The sequence below is a fragment of the Anomalospiza imberbis genome, chromosome 4, assembly GCF_031753505.1.
Source record: "Anomalospiza imberbis isolate Cuckoo-Finch-1a 21T00152 chromosome 4, ASM3175350v1, whole genome shotgun sequence".
NCBI lineage: Eukaryota > Metazoa > Chordata > Aves > Passeriformes > Viduidae > Anomalospiza > Anomalospiza imberbis.
The window spans coordinates 67568007-67592819 of record NC_089684.1 but is presented as its reverse complement, the minus strand read 5'-3'; the positions used below and the strand labels follow the sequence as shown (position 1 = coordinate 67592819).

At 44.2% G+C, this 24813-nt stretch overlaps 2 protein-coding genes and 1 long non-coding RNA gene across 3 annotated transcripts in view; 1 reads left to right on the top strand and 2 right to left on the bottom strand.

Moving 5' to 3' along the window:
- Positions 1–529: 529 nt before the first annotated feature.
- Positions 530–9694, bottom strand: LOC137473173 (uncharacterized). Its single transcript, XR_010998633.1, has 2 exons — positions 9638–9694; positions 530–1098 (listed from the first exon to the last, which is right to left on the bottom strand). It is a non-coding gene; the product is annotated as an uncharacterized lncRNA (long non-coding RNA).
- A 665-nt stretch (positions 9695–10359) lies between these two features.
- Positions 10360–24420, top strand: CD8A (CD8 subunit alpha). Its single transcript, XM_068188975.1, has 6 exons — positions 10360–10716; positions 11252–11614; positions 12213–12299; positions 12691–12807; positions 13785–13815; positions 16086–24420. The coding sequence occupies exons 1-6, from the start codon at positions 10671–10673 to the stop codon at positions 16129–16131; spliced, it is 690 nt and encodes a 229-aa protein (XP_068045076.1). The 5' UTR covers positions 10360–10670; the 3' UTR covers positions 16132–24420.
- RMND5A (required for meiotic nuclear division 5 homolog A) overlaps positions 22766–24813 on the bottom strand; it is a 25130-nt gene continuing 23082 nt past the window's right edge. The window contains exon 9 of the mRNA XM_068188974.1: positions 22766–24490. Coding sequence (XP_068045075.1) covers positions 24427–24490 — 64 coding nt within the window. The 3' untranslated portion in view covers positions 22766–24426. The remainder of the gene's footprint in view (positions 24491–24813) is intronic.

Sequence of the window (24813 nt, the reverse complement as noted above, 5' to 3'; positions counted from 1 at the left end):
GGGGCTTTCCCTCTGCCTGCAGCTGCTTTCAAAATCCCAGCTCCCTTTCTCACACTTGAGGTGTCCTGCCCTTGATGTCCACACTTTGTCCAGCTCTCCCACCTCCCAGCCAGCCCAGGAGAGGACCTCCCATGGCCAGGCAGCAAATACAGGCTGCACAGCCCAATCCTCCTCTCCCACAGGAAGGTGAGCAGCCTCAGGGGTAACCCTGCCCAGTCCACTCCTGCTCCTTCTTCTCCACACTCAGGACATCCTCAGAGTGTCTGACCTTGGCTGAAACCCCTCCCCAGGACAGCACCATCTTGTCTTGATGGGCTTCAGTCACTTATCCCAACTCAACGCAAGGACAAAGGAGAGGGATTTACTCCTTGGCTCTCTGCTCACCCACAGCAAAGAATTTGCTCAATGTCTGAATTCCTCAATTAGTCTGCACTTTTCCTTTGTATTTGGGAAAAAAAAAAAAGTCCACCCAGACTCTACATCACCTGTGTGAAGTGAAAACAGGAGAGGACAGTGACAGCCAAAGACATTGTCTGGTCTGTTGAAACACAGGTTTGGGCAGTTCACCAGTAGAAATTATGAAAAAGTAATGCTAATTTCTTTAATCTTCAATAGAGTGATTTAGACAGTAAAACTGGGAGAGATTTTAGCAGCAGGTTTCACAGTTGTGAGGGTTGATAGATAAAAAAGATTCCCATTTCAACGACAATTTTTTCCCAGAGCATAAATAAGCACAAAACAGAAACACCAATGTAAAGATGCTGAGAAAATGATCCCGGTTCCCTGACATCTGCAACTTCTTTGCTGAGAGCACAGTGATGATGCCAGCCAAGGATCAGGGATGCCATATTCTGTCGTGGCATGGCATTCCCACCTTGAAAAATAATGGAAAAGTGTTCCTGTGCAGCTCTGTAATAGCATGGATCCACAGAGAGAGGGAGATACAGGTGACACCATTGTCCATCACAGTGTCACTTCTGCCACCATGTCCTGGCACATGAGGGTCCCAAATTTATTCCTTGATTCCCTCCAATGATGGATCAGCCTTCTCCTGTCTCCCACTGTCACCATCCTTCCCTCAGCAAGGAACAGCCATACCTAGAAGGAAAAATAACAGGATTTTATATATATAACCCAAATATCTTGCTTCAAATGTAAATAAACTATTTCCTCTTAAATGACAAAAAGAGACACCACAAAATTTGGACAAAGGCAAAAGGACAAGAAGGGTTTTGAGGATGTATGGGTTCAAGAAAAAAATTTCACCTATGTTGTGCTCATCCCCACAAATCATTGGGCAAGGAATTGTAAAAGAGATCAAAAATTACATGTTGCAATAGTCGGGTTTATTATTACTATTATTTCTTTTGTGTTTTATAGTGTATATATCTACATTTGGTATAGAACAAGCTATAGAAGAGATATTTTATCTAGAATATATAGACTATATATAAAGAATATATAGAATACATATTCTATATTATAAAAATAGAAGCCAGTTATTTTCTCAATGAACAGTGCAGATCTTGAAAGCATTAAAATATTCAAAGGACACAGATACAGAGCAGAAACTTCAGGCATTGCAGTAAATAGTCTTCATGGCTTTGTTACAGTTCTGTAAATGCATCTTTTTAAAAATTGCCAGCCTTTACAGAATATCTCAGTTGTTAATCTAATAGTGGAAGTGCTCAATTTTTCTTTTTTCTTTTAAACTGCTCAGTCATTTTTATGTGGATGGTCTGTGTTTTTATGATACAGAAAAGTAAATCTAATCAGGTGCAGTGGAAAACATTCAACTGAAAGCAAACTATTGACACGAGAGCAAAGTTACCTCTGAGTTTAAAGCTCCTAATATATAAAAAAATAATCTTTCAGTCATAAACTGCTGAGTAAGGCATAATAATGGAGAAATGATGAATAACACAATATTCAATTATTAAATTATTCAACTTGAAAGCTGTGCAAAAAAAAAAAAAAAAAGAAGATATGTTATCCATGGGTGCTGTTTAAGTTCCTTCAGATTTATCCTCCAGAACAGCTCCATGCACTGTAGCTGTTTATTAAATATGTTGTCCTGGCAGGAGAAATGGATTCACAGCAGGACTTCTAAGCTTTCGGGTCAGACCTGTTAAATGGGAATTCCTAAATGTCTTTTTCTCGCACTGTATAAAATCAGATGTGTCCCAGAAACTGCAAGGGAATCCCAAAAAAGCCCTCTAGGAATAAAAAAAACTACCTCCTGGTACCATTAGTACTTTTCCCCCCTATTTCTCTGGATTTCAATAAGCCAAAAATAGCGATGTGTTACATTTCTGGTTTATATAAACAAGAAATTAGGTTTTTCAATATATTATTCTAATTATTGTTTCATATAATTTCCAGATATTAAAGTATATATTATTTGCTGAAATAACAAGTACTTGTGTATATCAATATACCTATATTGAGTGCACTTGGTGAAATCTGCAGCTTCTGGGGATTATAAACAAATATTTGTTATTCCAGCATTCATTTAAGTGGAACACATACTGGACCAAGTCAAAAAATAAATTTCTACAAGGTATGTGTTTAGCTCCTCTACTACCTTGCTATGAGAGAGGTTAATTTGAGTTCATTACACCAGTGGTTCTTTCACATGAAGCAAAACTCACCCATGCTTTAAATGTTTGCAAGATGACAGAAGCCTTAACATTCCTCCCTTAGGCATTTGTGTTTTTCTACTGAAGTTCAACTTCTCCTTTAGCCTTTAAGATACACATGTGCATGAAAGGGGGCTGCATCACACTTTTAAGAGAGAGACTGTCATTATTGCTATTTACACTTTCTGATCAGGTAATAAATGAAAATCAGATATGAAACACTCCAAAAAAAAAAGCCCCAGTGATGATATCAGCTCAGAATCTTTTCTCTGCCAGGTAAAACATATCTAAGTGCTGTTGCAACAGGGATCTCACACAGAAAAATTAGTTAATATAAAACCCCCAAACCCCTAAGAGGAAGGTCAGCTGGAAGTCAATAAGCAAAGGAAACTTGTTCAGATGGCAAAGCCCTCTCCATCCCCTCCCAAAAGCTCCTTGGATTGGAGGGAGCTCTCATGCAGCCACGTTGACACCAACACCTCAGAGTTTGTCTCCTTGGTCTTTTTTTGGCCCCAGAAAAGAGTCAGAGCTATGTTTTGTCTTGCCCTGGACAGAGCCTTTGCAGGCAGGAAGACATTTGATCCTGGAGAAATTTGGAGAAGTTTTGCAACACTGTTTTTTTTCAAGGGCTTGAGCTCTGCTGGGAAACACCAAAAAATTCTGGAATTCCCTCTGCAGAGCATTGGGAGCAATGGACACCTCTGAAGAAAAGTCAGGACAACAGGAAATGGTCTGAAGTTGTGCCAGGGCAGTTTTAGATCAGATATTAGGAAAAATTTCTTCACTGAAAGAAGTGAAGAAATGCAGAAGAAGTGGTGGGGCCACCATCGCTGGAAGGGTTTAGAAGACATGTCGATGTGCCACTCGGGGACATGCTTTAGTGATGGCCTTGGCAGTGCTGGGTGAAGGGTTGGACTCGATGACCCTAAAGTTCTTTTCCAACCTAAACAATTCTGAGATTCCGCTGAGCCCACAAGCTGGTGCCAACCACCACGGGCACCCTGCTGGGCGCGCCCTGGTCCCATCCCAGCCCTTCCTCCGCGCTCGGAGGAGCCAGCCTCACCCTGCCCCAGCTGCATGCCACGCTGGGTGTGCTGCTCCTCTTCTCAGCTGGTGGTTCAAGCATCCAGCCAGGAGGTCAGGCATCAAAATCTGGTGTGCAGCCACCCTCCCTCCCCGCAGGGCTCAGCAGGGAGGAGGGCTGTGGCTTAGGAGACGTCTCTGTGCCCGGAGCTGCGCGTGTGATCTCGCCCACCGCACATCCTGCCGGGGCTGTGGGCTCTGCAGGCAGCATGAAATGCAGCACAGAACCTTCCTGCTGGGCAGCTGCCTCTGGGGACAGGCACAGCGTTCTCAGAGGAGCTGGGTGCATGCTGCTCTTCCACATGCTGAGTGCCACCACGGCATAGAACCAGAGAACCATTTCACTTGGAAATGACCTCCAAGATCATCAAGTCCAACCTTTGACCCAATACTTCCAAAGTGCAATATCTGCTTGTTTTTTGAGCACTACCATTGATGGTGACTCCACCACTGCCCTGGGCAGCCTGTTCCAATTCTTAGCCACTCCTTCAGTGAAGAAATTTTTTCTAATATCCAACTGAACCTCCCCTGGCTCAACCTGAGGCCAGTTCCCCTTGTCCTATCAATACCTGGCCCCTCTTCAGGCACACCAGGGATGAGATGCTGAGCTCTGGGGGCTCCTGGCTTACAGACAGGGTCACAGAAGAACTGCTGCCATTCTTCAACAAAGCCCAAGTGCAATCATCCAGCACAAGCACAAGGTAAACTCACTGACTGATGTCTTAGGGAGAGGTGCTGGGCTGCACTGATGCCCAGCTATGGGGCTTCAAAACATTATGCCTTAACATCAACACTGAATGCAAAATTTAAGTTAGGGTATTTCCTGACAGTCACTTAAAAAATAAAATTGACACAAAATATTCCTGGGGGCTGGGACTGTATATTCCTGCCCTGAGCAATGAGCTGCAAATGACATTCCTATTATTAAAGTGCATGTCTCAGGTCACCTGGATGCAGGAGGAAATAAGTCAGAGCAGTGGTGGAACAGCCATTACTGAAATAGATGCCTTTCCTCAGGTCCTTTCATTTTAACCTGACACCCATCACTGCCATAGCCAGGATAATTTTGACACAATTAAAAACATGGGTCACATCCCACTGTGCAGAGCCCAGGTGACATCCCCAAGGAAATGCCAGGGGAAGGAAGCTGCCTCTGTGCAAATTCTCCTGGTCCCCAAACCTGGGTCACTCCTTGCTTTCCTAAATCTGGAACACAAACTGAGGTAGTTGCCCAGAGTCAAACATCTTTCCTGGCCATTATCCCTTTTCCAAGAGGGATAAATGTTCTTCTGTGAAAAACCACAGGATCTGTTGTTGGGATAAATGTCCTTGTGCAGGGTGAGCTCAGGAAGATTAAAGTGTCCAGCATTAAATAATGAGATAACTGGAAAATTAATGGCATTTCAGAGGAAATGGATGTGGAGTTTTGTAACAAATGGCTTCCTTAAAATGACACATTGTAATGAGATCTCACATTTAAGAATATAAAAATGACTGGTTTGGTTCAAAGCAAAGGTTCATCCAGACAACCATCCTGTCTCCAGCACTGGCTGTGAGCAGATGGCTAAGTAACAATGACAAGAAAATCATATATGACACTGTCCCTTAATATTCAGTCTATTTTAAACTAAATGGATTTCCTGAGCCTGTTGCTGTCTGCTGAGTAACCCACAATGAGCCTCTCTTCTGAGAATTTGTCCAGGCTCTGCATCCACAGTGTCCTTTGTCAGGGACATCCCAGGGTGGAGGATTTCTTTTGCTTTCAGCCTCACCCAACATCAGCTTCACCTGCTGCCCCTTACTTTCTGTACTGGAAAAGGCAGGGAATAATCAATCCCCCTCCACTCCTTCCCAGCCACTCCTTACCCTGGAGACCTTTAGTGTAAATCCATTTAAATCAGGTTTTCAGGGTGAAGAGTGTCCTAGCCACACAAAATCCATGCCAGACCTTTGGCCCTGCATTTTGTCCTGCTCTGAACCTTTTCTTGCTCTACTACTTCTTATTTGAGTCCTCTCTGTGAGATGAGGGGTGAGACCAACACACAGCATTCAGGCCTTGGCTCCGGACCAGACCACTGGACCATACAATGGCAAAGCTGTGTTCCCTGTTTTATGTCTAATTTCCTTCCTACCTGCTGACATCCAATTTGCTTTTCCTGCTGGGCAAAGAGTTGATATTCCCATGGTAGTACCTGCCTTAATCCAAATTTTATCGTCAACTCGGGGCAGGTTTTCCTTTCACACAACACTTCATAATCACCTACTCCGAATTTCAGTCTCTATAAAATACTTCTGCAGTTCTGTATTTACAGTACATAAATGCAAAGAAATCAATGTTCATAAAAATAAAGTTTGCAGGATTTGTTTTAGACATGATTTGACAGGAAGTGCAGTGGTGCCTGCAGGAGAACAGGCATGGGAAGAGTAATCACACACTTCTCTTGCAGTACTGGTGGGGATCAGGCTGTTAAAAGTGAAACAACACCAAATCTAGTTTGTTTTGTTGGTGGCAGGAGAACATTAAACCAGCTGCTGCTTTTTGATGCTACCATCCCTCCCACCCTGCCCCTTTTGAACAGGGTGTTGTGGCTTAGGGTTGCATCTTACAGGTCTAATTCAACAGAGGGCGTTGGGGTTTATTCAAATAAATGCAAAATTGAGAAGAAATAAGCTGTATAAGCCAGCAAACACTATTAATAGGACCACAAAATGGATGAAGCAAGTTGTCTCCAGCAAGCCATGGGTCTCCATCCTGCCAGCAGGAGAGGTGGAGAACAGAAATGGGAACCCTCCCTCCATTCCATTAGCTGTGACTGCTGTGCAAATTAGTTCCCTCTCAAAGATTTTAACAGTAAAGATGCACAGCAATACCCTGCTCTGGGGAAGCCCTCCTGCACCACACAGATGGACCCAGAAACTCCCTGAGCGATCTCCACCAGGATTTCCTGCCCAAGGTCTTTGGGGAAGAAGGTCAGTGTCCAGCAAAGAAGGAGACCAGACGTGGCAAGGCTCTGGATTGGTGGCGACAGGAGACATCAGCTGTGGGGATTGCACCAAGAGACCCAGGAAGGGAGCTGAACTCGGAGGACAACAGTCAAACAGTGCCTTGAACCCAACAAAAATCTGGTTGTGACAATTGGAAATGACACAACAAGACCAGTTCATCTACTTGAACAGTTCAGACAAAAAAAAAAAAATATGTTGGAGCCAAACAGAAAATTTACCTTTTCTTACATCTATATAGAGTTAGAAGAACATTAGTTTTTTTGGGGGTTTTTTTTGGTTTTTTGGTTTTTTTAAATTCTAGTCTGAATCTGTGGTATTTAGATTAAAGAGGCAGAAAACCAGCCTGTCCACTGTTAACTGCAGCTGGGGCACTGGCAGAGTACATTGTCACCAGTCCCCAAAAGATACCATCACAAATTGCTGATTTACTGATCAGGAGAGGAAGTTTCCCACAAGGAAAACTCACAACACATCTAGGTCTCCTATCAAACTTTCATCTGAGGTACCAACAAGCCTGGAGATTATAGAGATTTTCCACCCTCTGGTCAGTTAAAGGGCTACACCAAGGAGAGGTGAGAGCACAGGAGTGTTTGTGGTTTGCATTCTGGATTTTAAGGTAAGTGATGTGCACACTGAGAGTACCCAGAGGAGTGGGCAGTATTGGCCACCAAATTGGAAACATGTGGCTACAGTGGAAAAATAGTGTGAGTGCCTGGTGGGTGACTGCTGCACTTGACATTCTGCAAACCCCTTTAAGTGCTGCAGCTCTGCAAAGAAAAGGGGGGCAGCAAGGGGCTCATAAACCACAGCTTCACACCGGAAAAGCTGCGTGCTAGAGCCTCAACATGGTATTTTTCCCTCTGTTCGAAAAACAATGCTTGTAATTTGCAACTAAATTTGGAAATTTTCACTAAAACTTTCCATTCCTCTTTATGAAAATGGAATGGAAAATTTTAATGCAATCCTTCAAGGGTTAGGAAGAGGAAGAGTCAGCGGTGCTGTGGAAGAGACAGCCCGGTGTCACCCCTCCATTGCCATCACTGACCCCTCCCAGGGATCCAACAGCACCTGCTCATCCTCAGGAATGTGGCATCACTGCTTGGCAATGGGATGTCCTTCTGGAGCACTAGGAGACACCATGGGCAGCAGAACAATGGACCTGTCAGAGCACAGTCATTTTGGTGCTCCTTTTGTGTTCACCGACCATGGCAGCGTGACTCCCATGTCCCCAGAGGAACTCCAGCCGCTCAACACCATGACACGTCCAGGCAATGTCTGCTATGACTGGCACTGAGAAACTGAAGAGCTCCTTACCCCATGAAAAAGTCCCTGAGAGCTTTCCACAAAATGACTGAGAAATCAAACATATCCAAAACTCAGCATGTTCTGCAGCTCTGGTGCCTCAGCTCCCTCTCGTTTCCCATTCCTTCTCTGCCAAATGGATGTAAGAAAGCAGAGAAAATGAATTCTGAATTCACCCCCTGCTAAGCCCTAATCAAACACAAGTGAATCCTTGTTACTCTTCTCATCCCTCCATGATTTTGTCTCTTGTGTCCTTGCTCCTGTCTTCTACCAATTATTTGACATTAATTAAATAGAGATCTAGGCTGGCCCTAATATATAAAGATATACCTCAGTCATAAACTCATAAACTCCAGCTTAGGTCGGAGTTCAACAGCAATCAGAGTCCTGTAACCTTAGCTGTGAGTAAAATAAAACTTATGTGTAGGTTTGGGAGAAAAAAGAAATTACTTCTACTTTCTAATCAACCTGTCTGGTCTCCTGACTTCTCTTACATGATGCTCTGCAGAAGTAAGTGGCTGTCTGAGTATTCTTTCTTCTTCCTTAGTCGTATTATAACACTGACACTACAACAGAAATTACTGACTAAATTACTAATAAAACAATGCTAGTGTTCATTGATTTGGCTTAGGTCCTCAGTCAAACAATGATAACCTATTCTAAAATACTGTATAGAGGACAAAAAGGCAAACCAGAACATAGAAAAATCAATGAGATTCCTTAATTAATCTGATTCTCCACCTTCTCTCCCCAGTTTTAGAGTTGGTCATCACTATTAAACTTATACTAACCAATCTAAATTAATTATACAAGTGTTGATTCTATATCAGAGCTTTTTCCTAGAGGTCCTGCTTGTGTTCTGGAGCTTTTCCTAATCAAATGATTGTCACTGCAAGTTTTTTTTTTCTTTGTTGCTATGCAAAATAGAAATAGCTTTGTACTACACAACACCTTATCACAGAAGTCAGTAAAAAGCGATGTGTGACTGCCCTCCTGCAGCCACATCTCCCAATGACAATAAGCTTTTGCCTTGCCTTTAAATGATATATTCATTAGCAGGGGAAAAGGTGGCCTCGCCTGGAAATCAGCTCAACCTGTGAGCAAAGAAGACGGAGATCAAGGACACCTCCACAGAGGAGAGGAATATCTGGGCACCAGTTTGGTACCATGGACTGATTCATATAAAATTCCCTATTTGTCAGAGACAAGAAAGAAATTAGATATCCCTATTAAGAAAGGCAGCAGCCCTTCCTGGATGAGCCTTTAATTGTACAGGTTCTGCCAGCACACCCACCACCACACCTCTGAGGACATGCACTGCGTGCTCACGCTACAGCAGAGTGAGAACCTAGAACTGATGAATATTTTATCCCATCCTCACTGGCCATTCATCTCCATTTTACTTTTATTTGCTTTATTTAAGATAGACATCACAAGTCTCCCAGCCTAACAAAAGCACGAGTTTCACATATCTCAGCAGGCCTAACAGCTTTCTTCACTCACCAACACGCATCGAAGCCCAGAGAAATAAATCCAGTTCCTAAACTGTTTCCAGTGATTCGGCTCTGAGCCCCAATAGAAATGGCATCAAACCCAGCAGCACCTACTTTCTGACAGATCCAGGGAAAAGGGGCTTTCTTTGCAGAGGGGTAATGAAGGAGAAAGGAAAAAAAAAAGGCATATAGAAGAAAAAAAAATCAATAGGAAAGCCAGGAAGGAAGAAAGAAAGAAAGAAATCAGACACCAGCCCAGCCCCTCACAGGCTGGTGAAACTGTTGTTAATGTGTGTTTTTAAAGCTCAAGGAAACATCACCCATCCCCACGTGCAAGTGGTCAACTGGAGGCAGCAGCAAGGGCCATTGAGGCACACAAGGGGATTTTTTGGCAGAGAGGAAGCACCTGTGGTGAGAGAAGAGAGCCTCGAGTTGTTAAAACAAACAAAAAGCAAAGCACACGCTGGACATTGGGCACTCAGATGATGCTTCTGCTCACAGACCACCTGCCCTGCATAATGAGATTTGCAGTTGCAAAGAAGAAATCAACAAAGAAGAATTGCAAAGAGAACAATCAAGCACCTGAAGAACCCAGCTGTGTGCCAGCAGCACGTGTGCTTGGGGATAAATGATCTGTGTATCTATGCCATGAAACACCTGTGTCTCACTTGCTGGGTTACAGAATAGTGGGGGCTCTGCCATCCACACGAGACCCCGTGAGTGGGCTAAGGAGAAGGAGGCAGAACCCCTGCCAAGAAAAGCAAAGTGCAGCCTGCATCAAAAGCATGGGACTCATCCATAACTTCTGCTGAGCTGGAGCAGCTGTGGATTCCCAGCGGGCTGTTGTGGCTGATCCTACCTCTGCCATGAGCAGCATCACTCTGGATCTCTAGAGAAGGCATCCAGAAAAAAGCCTTGAGGCACCATTTAGAACTGATGAGGATATATAAACTCTGGACAAGAGGTTAATTTCTTCAGGAATCTTTTTCCCTCGTTACGCCGCAGATGCCGAGCATCACCTCCTTACCCAAGAGGGTCCTGATGACATCACATCCTCCCCAAAGAGTGACAGAGCCACCCAAGCCAAGTGACAAAGATCTTCTCAGCTGTGCTGCACCAGCCCCAAGCACAGACACCCCAGGAGAAGATGGACACGTCTCCTGCCCTGCTCCTGCTGCTCACTCTGGGATTCTGTGAGTACGGACACAGGGTTGTGCAGCCCCTTCACTGAATCCAAGGCATTGGGTTAAATAACAAAGGGGGAAAAATATCAAACCAAAAAGGTTGACTTTGAGGTGTGCTCAGTAAGTTTGGAAGGAAGGCTGGCATCACCTCAGGCAGCAAAGGGCAGCTGGAGTGGTGGCTGCAGCACCACCTGCACTGGGAAGGGAGATTGATCCAATGAGTGGCTCTAGAGGAGAGGGAGAAGGGTGGAAAAAAAAATTTGCAAGAAGTGCAAAGGGAGTCACTTCAAAGAAGCTGGGAAGGTGTAATGTCCCTGAGAAGACTCTGGAAGGGCAGCACCCATCTTTCAAGCCCGTGTGATTGCTGAGCACCCTCCATGCACCATCTCAGCAAGGACTCCAAGAAAACCTTCACATCGTCCAGACAGTGAGGTCTTCCCTTTCCGTTTGTACTTCCAGCCCCTGGACAGGGAGGGAGGGAGGTTTCCTCAGAGAGCCCTTTGACTCTTCCCAAGTGGTTCCAGCAAGGATTTCTCTCCTGCAGGCTGCCCTGGGATTTATGGCCAGGCACTTGAGATAAAGGTCAGGTCTCCCAAGGACATCACCCATCTCCGGGAGAAACAGAAGCTGGAGCTGGAGTGTCACACTGACAAGAGCCATGGTGTATCCTGGATCCGCCTGGACAAGAATGGGACCCTTCACTTCATTGTCTTCATCAGTTCTATGTCCCGGGCCACGTTTGGGGAGAATCACAGAACATCACCTCGCTTTGAGGCGAGCAAACGCAACACGATCTATCAGTTGGTAGTGAAATCTTTCACACCACAGGATGAGGGGACCTATTTCTGCGTGATGAATTTGAACCAAATGCTGTACTTCAGCCCTGGCCAGCGTGCCTTCCTTCCAGGTCAGCAACACCTTCACCCAGCCTCACTCAGCCCTGCCAAAATGCCCAGCACCTCCTGTCTGTGCCCTTTTTAACCAGCCATCCCTCCCACAAACCCCATTTCCCTGCTTGCTTGCCCAAGGCATCCTGTGACCCACTCACTGCTCCTCCTGCCAGAGGCTCCCTGCTTCCCACCTCTCCTCCTGGCACTGCTCCTGCCCAAAGGCAAACATGGTGGGGCAGACCCAGCATCATCTCCCCATCCCCACTTCCCCACCCCACCCATGGCTCTGAAGGGAGAAGATTAAAGCAAAGTCCACCACCACCCCCTCCTTCCTCAGCACACACAGGTCCCAAAAGTACCACCAAGCTCAGGGGGCTCAGGCTTTGTGAGGATGGTGTGAGGATGGTGTGAAGCAGGCTGCTTGTTTCTCAAGCCCTCTTGGCTCTTGGGAGACCCTCCTTTGGGGAGTCTCCCTCCAAAATGGGCTCTATGAAGTTCTCCTGGAGCTGAACTCAGGAGCACCTATGCCCTGGCAGGGGCGAGAGAGCAGAAAGGCGGGAGAGATCTGTTTTATTGTATTTCCCTACATGCTGAATTCATCCATTTCACTTGTAGTCACCACCACAGTGGCACCCACCACATGTGGACCCAGCACCCAGCGTGGCATCACTGAGGACCCCAAGCTCAGGACTCCAGATCCAGGTAACCTGAATGGAGGGAGGGAGAGGGGAAGGGCTGGACTCTGGTCCATTGATGCCAAGGGGATCCTGCAGGCATTTTGGGATCAGGAGGGAGAGAGAAGATCCACGGAGCTTCCTTTTCACAGATGTGAGGATTAAATTCCAATATTTTCTTCAACTTAAGAAGGGCTAAATACGACATAAAAAGCACGAGCATGCCTGGGCACACCAGGAATATGGGGAGCGGGGGTAGAGCCTTGGGGGCTGGGGCTGCTTTTAGCCTAAGCAGGAAACATGAGAAAACTTTTGCCCACATATCCTCCCTCGAGTCCCCAGGAAAATGCTGACACCAGAACTGTCTGTAACACTGGCCATGAGCACTTGGTGGACATTTGTCTTCTCTCTTCCTGCAGAGGGAAGAATGCAGGGAGATCTGAATTTCCTCTGTCACATCTTCATCTGGGTCCCCTTGGCAGGTGCCTGCCTCCTGCTCCTCATCGCCCTGGTGATCACCATCGTGCTGTGTCAACGTAAGGCTCTCCACAACCCTCTCCAGATCCATCTCTGGCCTGAGACCACAGCCCTGCCCTCAGGGACATGGATGTTCTGGCAGTTTTGGGAGGCAGCCAATAATCAGAGCACAGCCAATGCAAGACAAGGACCACTGTTAAAATCAGTGTCTGTATTTTAATCCTCATCGGTAGGATTAGGATGAGAAAGAATTATCAACTTAGAATCACACAGTCAGGAAATTATTTATGTTGGAAAAGACTTTCAAGGAAGAAAAATAGATTAGAAAGAGACAATACTTACTCTATTAACTGTCTTGGCTCATAAAAGGGTGTGTCAGAAGTTAAAGCCCCAGAGCCTGAAACATTCTGACCTAACAGAGTAAATATGCTCCAGCAAATGCTGAGAATTCCAGCAGCAGCTGGAGCTGGAACCAGATGAGAAACTTCATTACCTTATGATCAGGGGAAAGCCCTCAGCTGCAGTTAATTTCTGCAGCAGTTTCCAAGCCCTTCAGGATGGATTTTTTACCTTAGTAAAACTTTTACCTGGGCATCTTATTTTGCTGAATCTACCCCAACGTAACAACACAGATGCTAAAATGGAGAAGAGCATCGTTACCTTGGGTGCATGCCACGTGGCATCACTGCCACTCACCTGCTGCAGAAATTATTGCTGCTGAGGGATTTTCAACAATGTGCCAAAGTCACTGGAGAGAGACAGCAAACAGAAATAATTTACCCTCAGTGTTCCCAGGCTGACCCTGCTGCTGCTACTCACCTTAAAGATTTATTCATGAAAATATTTAAGTGGATTACTGGGGTAACATGGGCTGCAGCACCACACCCTGGCATGGATTTCCTCAAAACCAGGCTGGGTTTATCCGTTGTTAAAGATATCGGCTGCAGGGGAGCACCAGCCCCACATCACTGGAGTGTTTCTTTCCTGAGCTGTCACTTGGCACCTTTGAACTAAAACATTTTCTCTCTTTTCTTAGAAACCAGAAGACGAAGATGCAGGTGTAAGAGGTGAGTGACAGGCACTGGCATTTTTCTCTTCATCTTGGCAACATCTCACCCTCTAGAGATAAAGGAGGCAGGTGCCAAAAAGCAACCTAAAATTTCTTCATCTGATAGAAGATGGCTGGGAGGAGCCTGAGCAATGACTTAAGGGCAAAAACAGAACAGAAGGTTCTCCTGTTCTCTGTTTTGGGTTTTGTTTGGGGTTTTTGGTCTGTTTGGGATTTTTGTTTGGTTTTTCAACTATTAAGTCACTCAAATCACTGAGCTCTGACCCAGCAGCAGATACAAAACAGAAAGACAGGAGGTGTTTGTGGCAGCCCAAAAACTTTGTGCATCACCCAGTGCTCATAACTAACCACATCTCTGTGCTTCCAATGCACCATTCCCAACTTGAGCCTGGGGGTGACCATATTTCATCCTTTCCCCTCCCCAAGTCGTTCATTTGAATTTGTTACTGCATATTCAGATGTCCCCATGGTTTACATGTAAGTTCCTGCAGCCCAAATCCCCCTCTGCACCATTTTGGGACCGACAGCAGCAGGCTTCCTGCCTCTGTTTCTCCAGCAGGCACAAAGGAACAGCAGCAGAGAGGCTGCTGCAGCCTCACAGGACTCTCCTCAGAAACACCAGAGCAGACTGGAACAGACTGAGGGGTAACCCAGTTTCTAGGGCACACAGGAACCTTTTCTTTATGCTTTGCCTCCTGCCTCCCCAACCCACCCCTCACCGTGGGTCACCAGGAAAACACGATCAGAATGAGAATTGGAATTTCCTGGTTTGGAAGAGAAAATGCTTTTTGCCCACACACATTCTGCTTCTGAAAATCGACCTCCCTGCAGCTGGTTTAGTCACTTCTGCTCTGAAGGAAACCACTTCTGCAAGCACCCTGTGCTTGTGCACCCTGGGGCTTGTGGCAAGAGAGGCACCAAGAAGTCCCCACTACTGCTCAAGGGCAACCAGGGCTGGGCTAGTGCTTGGAACAGCTGGGTTGCCAAGAAGCTTTGGAACAGCATGTTCACACCTCTGGAGCCTCATTCTTTGCCAATCAAAGCCTCTTTTAAATCAGATAAATTCCTGTTCCTTGTTATACATCCATGGGTTTTTTAGTACAAGAGGTAATTGCCATATACTTCTCCAAATTAATACAGTCCCTCCCCAACATTAGTAAGAAATGGATCCCTACAAATTTATTTTTCCTTTAAAGGCAGGTTGCATTTTTTGAACTATCTGTAAAATGGAACAGACTGTCATTTTCACAGGGGATATTTATCACACCCAGCACTTTCCTGGTACTTGTCTGCCTTTCCAGGGGAGGAATGATAAGGAAAAGCTCTTCATGCAGCCTTGTTTAGGAGACTGTTTGCATTTTTCACTTATCTCAACCCTGTTGCCAGCTCTGTGCAAGGACGTTCTGTCTCTGTGGGGAGAAAAACACCCTGCAGAGCTCTCCCAATTTGCCCTGATGCAGTGGGGCCTCAGGAAATCACCTCCTCAAGGATGGCTCTCCTTCAGCAGGCCTAAACTTGACAGAGCTCTTGTTTTAGCTATTGTACCATATTTCAGTTTTGATTTAGAGAGGAAATTCCTGCTGCTCTGAGCAGCTCCTGCTTAGTGAAAGGAAGCTCTTTGGAAGTTAACAGTGCAATTCACTCCCTTACAAAGCACCCCAGCATCTGGCCTGCCATCCTTGCTGGCAGCAGCAGGAATCATTTTCCACCACCAATTAATCTTCCCTGAAAAGGGGTGCCAAATCCCCAACTCATTCCATCAGTATAAAACACTCAGTTGATGGAGAGCAGTCATTTGTATCATTTTGGGTGCACATTGGCTGTCTGGAAAGCCTCCTTTCAAACTTCTCTGCAGGCAACATGTTCCAACAAGAAAAAAATCTCTCTGAAATTTTAACACCCTGTCTAACTCAAAAAAAAAAAAAAAAACCACAAACCCTTAGCTCTTCCCTCTTCATTCTTTTTTGAATGTAGAGGAAGACTTAATGAGAAGGCAGGAGTGTGCAGAAGTCAGAGGTAAATTTAAAAAGCCCACTTTATTTTTTTTAATTAATATAAGAATTGACCATCAGTGTATCTTGAGAATATCCTTCTGTTATCTGTCACTGCTCGAAATGGAGGCAGACCTTTCACTTGCACAAAGAGGATTTAGGAACACTTTGCAGCCTCCTCTTGGAGGTCTCTGGCTGCAGCCCAAGGCTAAAGGAGCCTTGATTGCCTTCTTGCTCCTCTCCCATCCGAGTAAACCAAACCCTCCTCTCCCTCCAGACCTGCCAACGGGAAGCCCCCCACAAAACCCAGGACACCAAATTAACACAGACCAGCATCTGCTCCTTCTGGCTTCTGGATCTTCCCCGGGAGCTGCCAGCACAGAAATCCATCTCCTGTGTTATCCACAACGCCACTGCACCTCAGCCACTGTGCCCTGACAGGTCTGAGAGACGAGAGGGAGCACAGACACACAGACACACGGACAAGGAGCAGCAGCTCCCTGTGAACTGCAGGGGAAAGCACAGCTCCTTCCAAACCCTGAGCTTCTCCAGGCAATGGCCAGGGCCAAAGCCACCTCTGCTCCCAGGGACAGGGCTCAGGCAAAAGAGCCAGGATAATCCTGGTGCTGACACAGCTCAGCGAGAAGCTGATGAGAAATAAAGGCATGAGCTGGACCTTTGCTCAAGGCTGTGTGCAATTTCCTCCCAAAATGCAGCCAGAGGTGGAATTTGCTACACAAAGCCTTAAAAATCATTATCCTCACTCAGCACATCTTGTCGTTGTGGTGCCTCTCTCCTAGGGCTTCTACTGTTTAATGTAATGGAATACAAGACTGCATTGAGAAGCTAAATATGGATTAATTCCCTTACTTTTGAGGTTTTTACAGTCCCGGGGCTAAGGTTCACTGCTCCCCTCACACTATCCTTGTTCTGCTGCTACCCCTGATCCACCTGTTCCTGCAGGAATTTGGCCTGAGTAAGGAAAACGGGATTTGCTTTCTTTCTGAGGGAAATGCCCAAGTGATTTTAAAAAAATTGTTTTGGTTAAGCAGGATGTTTAACATGTTGATATTTTGGGGACATGTTATGGACTATTATAAGTTCTGTTTTTTCAGATCTGTATTTCATATAAATATTTCCTTCGTATACTTGCAATTTAAGAACTGAGACATAAAATAAAATTATTCTAGTCAGATTCATGACTATTATTTCTTTTTTTCTTTGGTTCCTAGTCTTAGAAAAGCTAAAATCCTTCAGGAAGATAATAAACAAGGGGTTGAAAAAGTCTTGGCTAAGGGAAAAGCCAGTGATTAATACATCATCCTGAGCGTTAGGGCGCAGACTTCAGCTGCCAGCTTACCACAGCCTAAAATCATCTCAAGGTATCTTCCCAGGGACTTGCTGATGGGCCCAGTAACTCTCCCACATCCCAGGAAACTGCCAAGAAGGTGTCTGAGATAAAGAGTCTGTCGGTACTCTGGAATTCTTGTCACGGGGCTGATAAAAACCTGGCCAAAGAGTGGAAAAAACACTTTGATAGTCTTCTCCTCTGTAAACACAATGGGAAGGAGAGAAAATAAAAGAAAAACAAAGTTCTTCCAAACTTACTTGTTTGTAAAAATTAAAAAAAAAATATTCAGGAGTAGATAAGTGTATCTAAACAATAGCAGGCAAATACTGAATGGCAACTCCACAGAACTACACACACTATGAAGATAAAAATAACAGTAAAGCCCCAACACTGAGGCTATGAGATCAATTTAATTATTGAATTAGTCTCTTACTGAATTAGTGTGAGATAAAAGTTTTCACTTAAAAAGCTGTAACTCAAAAGTGTTTCTGCCAAAAAGCTATAGGTCTTTCCTCATATTCTCATATCCACTTTTTCACGTTACACATCACACCACGTTCCTGTAGCCCAGGCAGAAGGGCAGTGTGCTCCTGCTCTGCTACTGACCCCCACACCCAAATCCTCTTCCAACAGATGAAGAAATAGAAACAGGATCTGTTTGCTCTGGCAATTTTTATTTGTTTCAGAGGGGTTGTTTGTTATTTCAGAACACACCTGATCGCTTTTAAGCCCAGTGCCTTCTCAGGGACATTACACCTTCCCAGCTTCTCTGAAGTCATAACCTGTATAAGCTCCCTATGAACACTAACTTTTAAACCTCTTTTTTTCCACCCTTCTCCCTCTCCTCTAGAACCACTCATTGGATCAATCTCCCTTCCAGTCCAGGTGGTGCTGCAGCCACCCCTCCATCTGCCCATTGCTGCGTGAGGTGATTCTGCCTCTCCCTCCACAATTACTGAGCCCACCTCAAAGTCAGCGGTTTTGGTTTGATATTTTCCTTCCCTTTAACTAGTTAGTCCTATGTCTTGGATTCAGTGGAAAGGTTTTCCTTGCCCCTCCCAGTAAAGGGGCTGCATAACCCCCCTGAACAGCTCCAAATCCACTGCACAGTGAAATCTTCCCATTTTTGACCTCTAGTAGCACTGTAACAGATATGAGTTAGCACAAGCCTATAAGGGAAGGGAGTTGGAAAGCAAATCCAGCTGTGGATTTTCAGTGAGATCCTGCATGTTTGTGGGCTGCTGTCCATCCCAAGATATGCGGGGGGTAAAACTTGTCATTCTGTCTCTTCTTACACAAGGTTTTCTATCACTGAGCTCCTTAAATTTTAGTGTGTTCTACAAACACACACAATACACTGCACTGAACTGCTCTGATTCCACCTTGGCTGCAAAAGCAGCACAATCTTCCCTGCAGCAGGTCAGAAGGCTGAGAGGAGCAGAACAGCTTGGGGTGAGCACCAAAACAAACCCTTTTGTAGTCGCTGCCCCAGTTTCTCACTGAACACCCCAAAAATGACCGACTTCACCACAGAAGCCTCCAGCACAAGCAGTGACCCAGCACAGCTCTCCAAAGCAACACTGACTTTCCTTTGCCAGCTCTTCCTTCCACACAGTCCCTTGATCAGCTTGTGTTCCAGCTCAGCTCAGCTGCACCCAGCACTGCACCTTGCATTTAAACCTAAAACCTTGCACTTGCACTAAAATGTTAAGAAGCAATTGCAAGTATCAGTGCAGTAGTGAGAAGGGAAGTGCCAAGAGCAACTCCAGCCCTGCATGCATACACCTCTAGCAAATCATGCAAGTTCAGGGCAAGCTGGCTGGGTTTGTGGTTGAGTGGCAATGTCTGGGCAAGCAGCCTGGACTGCTGCTTGCACCAATAAAGAGAGGAGGACTGGCTGGGCTGGAGTGCAGAGAAGCAGCTCAAGGGTGCTTGTTTGTGCATGCAGGAAGCTGTTGTTGGACAGGCCCTACAGATCTGACAGTTGCTGGTTACAGCACATGGAAGAGGTTCCAGCTCCACAGTGAGCTGACTGAGCAGGGTGCAGAGGCTGGAAGCTGTCACAGGCTGACACAGGGCGAACTGGAGGCTGGCCTGGAGAATGACACTCAAAGAGGAGCACAAGGAATGCATTTGTTCAGAGGCTGATGGTTACCTAATTGCACACTTGCTCCAAACTAAAAAGGGAGTAGCTCATAACTCAGGATCTGACGGGCTAAAGACAAACAACCCAGGAGTTAACATTTAATGGTGGGGAGAGCAAGAGCTGTTACACAATTTAAGCATAACTAATAAAGGAAAAGAAACAGTACAAGATGGTTGCTGAAAGCCTATGAAGATGAGGAAGGCATCAGATGCCCCCGAAACACTGAGCATCCAGAATTTGTTGACAGATCCCTGCTTTTACACCATACAGAGCTTCACTTATTCAGTGAACTTTTCTGAGAAAGGATTTTGATAAATAAACTCCAGATACATAATACAGCCAAGATTACCCCATCAGAGCCAGTAACTGGACTGGTCAGTTAAAGTCACTTTGTCTGTCCAAGCCTGTATTTGATAATGACCTGTCACAGGGAAGTAACCTAAGCTCCTCCCAGACTCCTCTAATTCTGTGGTGCATTTTGTGCAAGTGCTTGGAAGCCACCCCCAAAACCATGCCCTTGCTGCTGCTTCTGCAGCATTCAACAGAGAAAAGCAAATTAAGGCAGGAAAAAAATTACAGAAACCTCTGGAAGAACATTCAATAGGCAGTGAAACACAACTTTCCTGTAAGTGGGTTTCTTCCTTCTGATTCATCTGACATTAAAACCTGCAGGGTCAGCACAACCTATCCATCACCGGATTCCCATCCTGAGCCGTGCTGAATAAATTGAATATGTGTAAATTTTTGTCATGGGAGATCAACCACATCTGTTTGTGTTCCACATTCCTGGAAACCCCCCACATAACCTAGAGACCTTGGAAAATACTGGATTTGTTCTCAGTTCTGAGGGGAAAGAATTGTCAGTCAAAACAGCTACCTTGATATATTTATTTCCTCTCCCCTCAGGCAAGTGTCTCATGGATGATGCTCAAGACTTGAACTGAAACATTATTTGCACCTTCCCCATCCCTTTTCTCCAGTCGAAGGAAAAGTCCTAGCTATAATCTGACACTTAGTAAGAAGAAAGAAACCAACAGCAGTGTCACGAGGTCTGAAAATAACCAGACAGAGGAAATGCAGGAGAAAAGGGGATCTCCTTTCAAAGGCCAAACTCAGGGAAGGTTTGCTCACTGCAGCCCAGGTCACAGCACCCACCAGTCTTTGTTCCAGTCTACACTGCTGTTTTAAAACACCCTCTAGAAAGTGAAAAGTTCTGAAGTGGAATAGGAACTAGACAACACTTCCAGGGCTTTTGCATTTGAAAACACAGATACAGCTGTCCTGTAAAAATTAGTACAAGTTAGTGTGATCTGAAACCCCAGTTCCTACAAGCAGACCCAGCAGGACTCAGTAAGAGCTTATAGGAGGCTGTGAACAGTTCCAATCCTGTATTTCTCTACAGGACTGCTAACTTAATGCAAACTTGAAGTCATGAAGAAAGATTAAGTTACTCTCATCTCATATATGCACATTTTTGTAAACCACTCTTCCTTTTTACATATTAAGACTTCAATTAAATTCACAGTAGTGATGTAACACCACATTACAGCTTTACTCACTACAAATCACTGCTGCCGGGCTCTTTTTTTTTAAATTTCGTTTCAAAAGCTTCTTTCCCTACACTTCAGTCTCCTATTCACAAAAGGAAAGGAGCAAGGGTTGAAATGGATTAAGGACCATGTTATCCCTCCCTGCCCAAGAGACACATCAACCTCTGAAGTGATAAGCACAGAAAGAAAAACCTTGCAGTGGGCAAACAAACCTTGCAAGGAAATCTAACCCAAACTTACTGCCTTTACCTTGGCAAGTTGGCTCTGAGCGATAAGTAACTTCAACCTTGAATTTTAGTAGAAGCCATCCTGTAAAGTGTCAAGAAGAAAGATTCAAAGCAACAGGATGGAGACGGGCCTAAGCTAACAGAGATCAGCAGCTCTGACTCATTACTGGGAACACAGAGCATCCACTTCAGCTTCCCCACAGGAGGAGACTGAAATCAATGTTTCCATAGAAGAACACTGCTTTTAGGAGGGAAGATTGTTAGTTCATCCATGCCTAGTTACAATGTGCAGTGCGGAGGTCACAGCAGGAAAAGACTTAATTAAAAAATACTTCAGAGAGCAGATGAACATCCAGAGCACCAACAGGAGGTGAGAACATGAACTTTGTGTAAATGACAACCAAAAATGAACAATACCTGTGAAGTTTAAAAAGGCTATGTGCTACTTTCATTTCCTACTCTTTTGAAGTTTTGATAATGCTTTATAATACAAGTCAGACCTGAAACACCACAAGAACGCATCGCAATACATTTCCTATTTCAGGCATTTACAAAAATTAAAATCCAATTCTATTAACAGACATTGAACTGACACTACAAACAAGCTGCTGCTATGAAAATCAAGTTTATAAACATCCATTACTTTCAAAGCACCCATAAATTAAGCTTTATATAAGCTTGGTCAAAAAATTCTTGACTTGATGCCCATCCCCACCATTAATGGGTGCACTTGCTCAGAGCTGCTGTTCTGACAGCTTGCAAAGGAGGGGAGCACCAGCTGCAAGCCCAGCACAGCCCAAGGAGTGACAGGGTGGTCTGGATACAGATACAAACATGCCGAGTGTCTTTATTCCCATCCTGCAGCACCAAAAGGCACTTAGGACACACAGGGCTACTTCAGGGACTAGTCCAAGGCTTCACAATCTGGTCCAAAAATGTAAGGGAGACACATCACAGATACCACTGCAGCTTCAAAATCTAATACTTTTTTACTGTGGATATTCCCACCCCACTAGGGACAATGTACACATACCAGATGCCAACTATACTTTAAGTATGGAAACCACAGTTTTATTCACTTTTCCCCTGCAAGCATGCTCTCCAGTTACCAGAAGCATAGCAGGCAGTAGCAGGAGAGAACTCACATCACTTCACAGGGCAAATTGGATTATTTGTGCCAAGCAAACTGCAGAGCTGCTTCCCAAATGCCCAGCACAGCCTCCTGTTAGGGTGAGCACGCACACTCTCAGTACTGAACCGTGAGCATCATCTGTCGGTGGAGCTGCACAACTGCAGGCAAGGATTTTTAAGTCAGATAGGGAAAGAATAGCAATGAACTGGTGAAAACAGTTTTTGAATTAGCTATGGATCCATAACATGCACTAGTTAAGGTGGTATTTAATAACCAAGGTGAATTTGTAACCTATTTCCATTTAATAGCTCTTGGGCTTTAAGCTATCAACATTTACTGTTCACACCAGTGCTAAAATAGCATCAGTGTAACAGAGAAAGATGCAGCACTCGTACTGCAGGCTGCTTGTGTGGGGGTTTGTTATTGCTGGGTTTGTTGGGTTTTTAATTACTTTATATGTCATTTCATATAGATCCAAAGCATTAAGCAACTCCAGTCAAAAGAAAATATTTAAAGCAATTTCAGCAAGACTAGGAAACCTACATGGAAAATAATATCCTCACCCGTTTATTGTTGATTTTACCACTTGGTAACGCGGCTGTTTGGAACTCAGTGTGAATACAATGTAAGTTTTGCAGAAAATCACACACCTGTATTTTTTCACATGTATCAAACACATCTGAAGTTTAAAATGTGTGCCTTGACTCGCTCCTCACTTTATAATGTCTCTGTAGGTTTGTCCATTGTCACTGATCCCATAAGAGTCCGACTCAGTCTCTCCAGTCAGGTGACAGGCAAATTCAAAAGGTGTAGATTTCCCAAAGACGGTCTTCTCTGTAGTGCATTGTGCTAGTGCATTCAACCAGTGTGTCAGTGTTCAACCAGACAAGCTTGGGGTTGGTTGGCTGCTGTTTGTTAACTACACAATACAGAAATATAATTTTACATGTAGCTTTGCATGCCTTATGGCTGCTTGCCCTACTATAGGACAGTGCAATAAATACAAATATATGCACACTAAAAAAGATTTAACTGCCGTGATCTACATCTCCTTTATGAGTACAAATTTACCTAGTCAACAATATGACAAATTTAGCAGAGAAAGTGGCAATGGCAGTAATATTCTACTACAAAAACAAGGCTAGAAGCAAAGTGTTCTCAAGCTACAGAAAACTTGCTACCTCCTAATATATGATGTAGGGCCCAGTTCTGCCAAGTGCAGAGTCGTGATCAGTAGATTGCATCAGAACATGCTTTTCCCCCCATTTAACAATGAATACTTCTACAATTTATTTGGTTTTGATAACTGTTTATAAATAGCACACTATAATGACTATTAAACTATACAGCAACATGACATTTATAGCCTAATCCTGAATACAAAGTTCAAAGAACATGACTACAAAGGCCAGAGAGCAAAAGTCATCAACTAAAAGCATTTCCACTTCAGAATTTATTGAATGTTCTCTTACACAAACGTTTCTCGATCGTGAAACCAGAGGAATAGGATTTCCTATTCCCTCTCTGCCCCAGTAGTAGTTTAGCCACACATCACCCTTATAAATTAGTGATGGATTTCAACAGGTAGCCCCTTGGGGCTATATATTTTATATACTTTATATATATGCACATTTACTTTGAATTCTATGTAAAAGTTGAAAAAATGCTTGAAAGAAAAACTCAGAATATATCACAGCATTTTCAGCAAAAAAAATACAAATTAGTTTTATAACGACTATTCAATTTATCAAACTTTTTTTTTTCTGAAGTATTTACCTTTAATTATGTACACATTACAGGAAATAAAACTTTGTCCACAAACTTTCTCTAAGATGACAGTTATCAATAAAATGATAGAATAATAGCAGGAAGAATATTAAACAAATGGGGGTGATCAATTTCTGCTTTTAAAAAGTAAAAAGTCACCATATAATTAAGTACAAAAACCTGCATTGAATGACAACTGCTGGTGTAGTAACTTGATCAGGTATGGAGACCAAGAGTATAGTAGAGCCCTATGGTAATAATATTTCTGTAGCATTTCCACTTGGTATGTATAGACTAAATGTTGGCAAAGTTTCTGTAGCATTAGCTTATACAAACATAGGAGTCCTCAGTCTGCTGCATAAAAGGGAACAAGAGTGTTTTACTTCTCCTGAAATGCACCTGAAATCCAGAGTGTCACTTACAAGCTGCATAATGTAACTTTTCTTCAGAAAAATATCTGTTTGGCATCTCCAGGGCTCTGTTCCATTGGACAATAGGGACATTTTAATCTGGGGACAAAGACAATGTGTTAGAACTGGGGAAATGTGTGACAACAGAGCATTAAAGGTATTCAGTTTTCCCCCTGCAGCAGGAAACAACTGCACTCTTAAGCCCCAACACTTGGCTCCTTTAAAAGTCACCTTTAGCTGAGAGAGAACTTACCATGCTTTTCCTTCTAGTTATAGTCTCTCACCTTTCACCCACAAGAATTATTAGATTATCATAAAGAGCAATTTCTCTGTAGTTATTATTTCTACTTCTGGATTTGCTTGTTGTATTTTAAAATCATAGAATGGTTTGTGTTGGAAGGGACCTTAAGGTCCATCCCATT